Source organism: Rhinopithecus bieti, unplaced genomic scaffold, assembly GCF_001698545.2.
Source record: "Rhinopithecus bieti isolate Rb0 unplaced genomic scaffold, ASM169854v2 scaffold_50706, whole genome shotgun sequence".
NCBI lineage: Eukaryota > Metazoa > Chordata > Mammalia > Primates > Cercopithecidae > Rhinopithecus > Rhinopithecus bieti.
The window spans coordinates 290,507-296,674 of NW_016819840.1; the positions used below are offsets into that span (position 1 = coordinate 290,507).

General features: G+C 42.3%; 1 gene segment (V, D, J or C); it reads left to right on the forward strand.

Annotated features, from left to right (window-relative positions):
* The first annotated feature begins 5,560 nt into the window (after nucleotides 1-5,560).
* On the forward strand, nucleotides 5,561-6,168 carry LOC108519984 (Ig heavy chain V-II region COR-like). The segment is given in 2 exon segments: nucleotides 5,561-5,672; nucleotides 5,759-6,168. Coding segments are annotated over 2 exon segments (456 nt in total).

Below are 6,168 nucleotides of genomic sequence, written 5' to 3' on the forward strand. Positions count from 1 at the left end.
GAGACGGGGTTTCACCGTGTTAGCCAGGATGGTCTCGATCTCCTGACCTTGTGATCCGCCCGCCTCGGCCTCCCAAAGTGCTGGAATTACAGGCTTGAGCCACCGCGCCTGGCCCCCGTTGTTTATTTATTTAATCATCTATTAATATCCATATTGGTTTATGGATGACTATGGAATAGTCATTTATTATTCAAATTGCCACAGCTTTATTAGGTGCTGGGCGCTGATTTAGTTTGGTTCCTGCATCTTTACAGCACAGCTCATCCTTTTGTTTTCGAACACTTCCCTGTTTCCTGGATATTATAATAAATTCTAAGTTCATTTTCTGTATTACCTTTTTCATACATAGAATTAGCCATTTTTATAAAGAGTGCTTGTTTCTAATTTTAAAGAGTAATATTAAAATAAAATATTGTGATACTGGGTATTTTTGTTTTTTAATGTGGTATAAGTACTTCTAGGACCTCTCAACCAAATGCCCTAGTAAATGTGCATGTTTATATGAACCATGTTTGTGGACACTTCAAAACTGTTTATGTATCTAATCTTCTGTAAGTTGATTACATTAAAAATGAGAAGACACTGGACTCTCCACCCAACTATGCTACCACATGGACCTTTCTAGTCTTCCTTCTTTGACTGTCTATAACCACCCACTGCAAAGTGAGGAACCCCATCCCACCATATGCCATTTTATTACTTAGCTGCACAATTTCAGGACACATGCGGAGCAGCATCAGAAATGTAAAGTTGTACCCTTGTAAGAAACATGTTTATCTACTACAATGCAGTGCTTATGTGTGGTTTGTTTACAATTAAAACTTACAGAATCTCCTCACTTTCAAAGTTTCTTATGTCAGTAACTTCATTTTCCACTTTCTTCTGTGAAGTCATTTCAATTACACGGTATCGTTTCATTTGTTTGAAATTCTGTAAAAGCCAAGACTAGAGTCAAGTAAACAGGATGTTCCAGGAATTTAGAGGGCGGGTGTAAAATAAGTAAAACAGGCTCAGTTTAAGAAGAGTAAGAATATTCTAGTGATATGCAATGGTTGAGACGTGACACAATTAATTTGTCTAAGCTCATAATTTTGTGATGGAAAATATAAACCTAAATATATGCAACTAAAATATATTTAGCAGTTCATTAACCCCTGGATTAAGTGCATACTCTATAAAATTATCTAATAACGTATTTGGGAGTGTGGGAATGTTATGAGATACACGCAACAAAGATTGAAGTAGTTTTCCTGACTTGCATATATGATGTTTCCATTCAATGAAGACCTTTAAATAAGACAAAACCAATTTTCTACGTGACCCAGGTTTTTCCTTCCTGACAAGCAAACAACCCAGAACATTCTTTTCTTTCCTTGGTTGAGAAAGGTTTTCCCCAAACTTCAGCTCAGTTCAAGCATGCACTGTCCCTGAATGGGCATTTACCCTCAGATGGGTACACACACCTGTCAACGTGTGGGCTCTTCTGTCAGAAAAACACACCTGTATTCATGTGGATTCTTTCCTCAGACAAACACACATGTCCCCACATGAACTCTTTCCTCAGACCACCACATATGTCCTTCCATTTACTCTTTCCTCAGGAAACAGACATTTCCTCATGTGGACTCTCGTCTCAGACAAACAACCATGTCTCCTTGTGAACTCTTCACTCAGATAAGTGCACACATTTCCACATTGACTGTTTCCTGACACAAGCACGTGTATTAAATCTTCAATAATTTTGTGGCAAAATGATCTCAAGATAATGATAATTATAAAACTCCTTCCTGACAAGGTGGAGATATGCATTTTTTTTTCTTTTTAACTTTACTTTGCCTGATTGTCAGGAACAGTGGTTTGCAGCTCTAAATGTACTGATTACAGACAGATGTCTGTTGTCTCTGGAAATGTATTTCTTATGTTCTTACTGGTCTTATTTGTCGATAACATTTGCTGCAACGAAGATACCTGGACGGTGTCCACATTAGAGACTGAGAAAGAGTGATGGGCAGATTAACCCTGTGCATCCAGACCTAGGAATCCTTTGACCCTGCCCTCTCTGAAATGTAGACACAGAGGATGGATAAGCAATGCTGAGCGGTGCACCTATGACCACAAAAAGAAAGACATGGAAATGTGTCCCTTCCCCTCCTCATGAAAGACAACTCATCCCCTGTTCCTTCGGGCCCTGGTGAGGAGCCACCCCATGTCTGTGCCCTTCCTCAGTGTCCTCACCGTGGGGTCTGCACTGATCTGGGCTTCCCTCCTCATCACCCTCAGTATCAGGGCCCCTTGTGAATCAGGTCCAGCTATGGCTGCTCCACATGGGGCTGGTCTCAGTCTGTTCCTTCTGTGTTTGCAGAAGACCTGTGTGAAGTTCCCTGGTGGAGTCTGAGGTGGAAAAATTGTACAGCCCAGCAGTTCTCTGAGTCTCTCCTGCACAGCCTCTGGATTCACCTTCACTGACCGCAGTATCAGCTTGGTCCAGCAGGCTCCAGGACCGGGGCTGGTGTGGGTGGCAACAGGGAGAAATTCAAGAGGAAGTTCTTACGTGCACTCTTACGTGCATGCTCTCACTGACATCTTTGCTTCTTTTACCATGTTTGTTCTGTAAATCACAACGAATGGTGCGTTCTTCATCTATTATGTGTTTGTTAAGTCTTTTTTGGTGTCTTTTAAAAAACTGGTAACTTTATCCTACGTAATACCTGTTAAGTCCTAAAAGCGTTTTTTGATGTCTACATTTTCTGAAATTTACACAGCTACTATAGCTTTCTTTTGGTTCATATTTTCATAATTCATGTTTTCCCATCTTTATCTTTTCTATTTGTGAATATGTAGGATAACTTTCTTGTACAAAGCTAACAGTTGGGTCTTGCTTTTTTTAAAGCAACTATAATAAATTCTATTTTTAAACTAATATTATTTTTTGTTTAAATTAGCATTTTATAATGATGTTTATTTCTCTATTAGCAGATTATATAATTCACTTCTTATAAATATGGTATTGATTACCATAAGGTTTACAATAAGAATTATATAAATTAGATTCTAATGCAAATACTGTGATGGCCTCGATATGAAGTACAGAGATAATGTAACTGTGTACTTTGAATTCCTCCTTCTTACCAGTCTTTCTTATTGTCAGTTTGCACTTATATATGCTATAAAATATAATATGTAATTTCACATCACTTTATACACATACGTTATAACGATTACAAAGATTACAACTACAATTCATCTTGATGTTCCTTTTTTTTACAATCTTAATTTCTTTATATAGATCTATGTTTTTAGTGCACATCACGTGGCTACTAGCAGAGAAACTGTAAAATGTGCCCTGAAACATGAATGTGCTGACAAATTGTCTCAAGATCTTTTTTTAATGACATAATTTTACTTGCCTTTCACTTTTAATGAAGTTGTAATGCATGTATAATTCCAGTTTGCTTTTCCTTTGTTACTTATTTTCTTGTATTTATTTTCTTCCTGGAGACAATCACATATTACATTCTGCTGGGCCTTCATTAACCACATTTCTGCGAATGTAGTCAGGGTTGGGTTTCAAGTGTATGGTTGCCCAGCTATTGGAGTTGAAGTCAGCTTCTACTGTTCACAAAAACTTCAGATTCCTCTGGCGATACCTGCTTTTGTTTCCCTGTTTGCTTTTGGGTTTTCACATGTCATTCTTCCCAGAGAGAGCCTATCTTTTTCATCTGTGGCAGGTACATCCTGCTGACACATTTACTTGGTGATTGTTGTGTGGTGAAGGGGCTTGGACACAGGGGCACGTTCTCCAACCTTCTGACCTAGTCTCCTTCTTAGCTGTGGGTGATGAGACTGGCTCTGAAGCATGGCCTTCCAAGCGTTCCTGTTCCTTCCCTTCGCCAAGTGTCAGAGTGTCTCTTCCCAGCCACAGTGGTTTTTTGTCAGTGTCCTCAGCTTCTGACCCACTGTCCTTACCCCACAGATTCAGGATTTCATTCTGCAGGAAAGAGATGGGAGGTGTTTCTGGGTAGAGTTTCCTTGGTGTCCTCTGTTTCCTTGTGTTCTAGTTGATTCTACCAGTGCCTGAAGGACACAAGATTTAATAAATGTCTCCTTCATACAGTGAAGGGGGACTCAGCATTGAATGGAGCTGCTGTTCTTCCTCCCCAGTCCACACCACAGGACAGCAGGTGGGTGAGTTGTCTGGGGATTTCCTCAATTCTGTAGGAAAAGCCTTGAAGTGCCCAGAGTTTCACTCTCACACCCTTAGCACGCACGTCCTCAACAACTCATTCCACTTTTCCAGGTTCGATTTTTCCATCTTAAATACCAGGCCATGAGTGGCACCTGACTCAGGTACTATAATAGATGGACTCAATGTCCCTAAATGGGCAATTACTTTTAGATATGTGCCCACATCTGTCCCTGTGTGTACTCCTCCCTCAGACAAGCACACGCATTGCTTTGTGGACTCTTCCCTCAGAAAACCACAAATGTCCCCACAATGACTCCTTCACATGAGCATGTCTGTCTGATGCTGAACTGCTGTGTGGCAAAATTAGCTCAGAATACAAGCAGTTATGGACTCAAGCCCTAACAACGGGTAGGTCTGCATTTTATTTTTAATTCTAACTGAAGCCTTTGCCTTCTTATTAAGAGCAGTGGTTTATAGTTCTACATGCAGAGACTACAGGCAGATATATGACTCCTCTGGAAAAGTTTATTTTCATGTATTTACTGGGTCATTTTGTTAATAAACATTCATTACATAAAGACACCTGAAAAGGGCCCTCATCAGGGAACAAGAAAGTGTAGTTTGCAGATTAACTCTCAGCATCCAGTCCCAGGAATCCCTTGACCTGCCCTCCCTGAAATCCATAGGCGGAGGAGGATGACAACTGCTGAGTAGCAAACTTATGTCCACAGGGAGGAGACACGGAAATGTGGTCATTCCCACGCTCATGAGGAGCAGCTCATCCCCTGTCTCTAGTGGCCTGGATCTAGGGATTCACAAATGTTGTCACAGGGATTCCGTCTCTTTCTTCTCACTTTAACACTTTCTCTTCAGTGGTGATCATGAATGATGATTGACAGCTGCACGCTCACATCTTTACATAATTATTTACAAATGTTTATTATTTATTCTCTTCAGCTTTTTTTTTTAAAATCATCACTTTCCCCCTAATCAAAGAGGATTTTGATCAGAATGCTTGTGGGGAGCCCCCTGCTCTCCCAGATGCCCACCGTCATTTCTCTTGAAGGGAGGAAGAACAGCAGCTCTCTTGATTTCTACTCTAATCCTCTAGGACTGAAACCAGAAGGCTGCATGACCCCTGCGTGAGCATCCAAGAAGATCCTGTCTGTAGAAGCAGGAGTGTCACAGCCTTGACTGAGAGCTACGGTCCTGAAATGAGACGGTGTCCCCAGTGGAGAGCGCATGTGGACGCCCACACCAGAGGGCTCACTGCTCCTCACTACTCCTCACCACAGATGCACTCCCCTACTGAGTTCTGAGACCTGAGTGCACCCCATAGAGTAGGGCTCAGATGAGGGATGCAAATCTCCACCAGCTCCACCCTCCTGTGGGTTGAAAAGCAGAGCACGGGGCCTGGCTCAGTGACTGCTGTGCCCCACCATGGACACGCTTTGCTACACACTCTTGCTACTGACCGTCCCGTCCTGTGAGTGCTGTGGTCAGAGACGACTTCAGAAGGGAAACATCAGCTCTTTTCTTTGTGGGCTTCATCTTCTTTTGCTTTCTCCACAGGGGTCTGGTCCCAGGTGACCTTGAAGGAGTCTGGTCCTGCGCTGGTGAAACCCACACAGACCCTCACGCTGACCTGCACATTCTCTGGGTTCTCAATCAGCACTTCTGGAACAGGCGTGGGCTGGATCCGTCAGCCCTCAGGGAAGGCCCTCGAGTGGCTTGCAAGCATTTATTGGAATGATAGTAAATACTACAGCACATCTCTGAAGAGCAGGCTCACCATCTCCAAGGACACCTCCAAAAACCAGGTGGTTCTAACAATGACCAACATGGACCCTGTGGACACAGCCACATATTACTGTGCACACATACCACAGAGACACAGCCCAGGGCACCTCCTGTACAAGAACCCAGGCTGCTTCTTATTGGTACTCCCTCCCCACCAATGCAGAACAGGAAAGTGCGGCTGA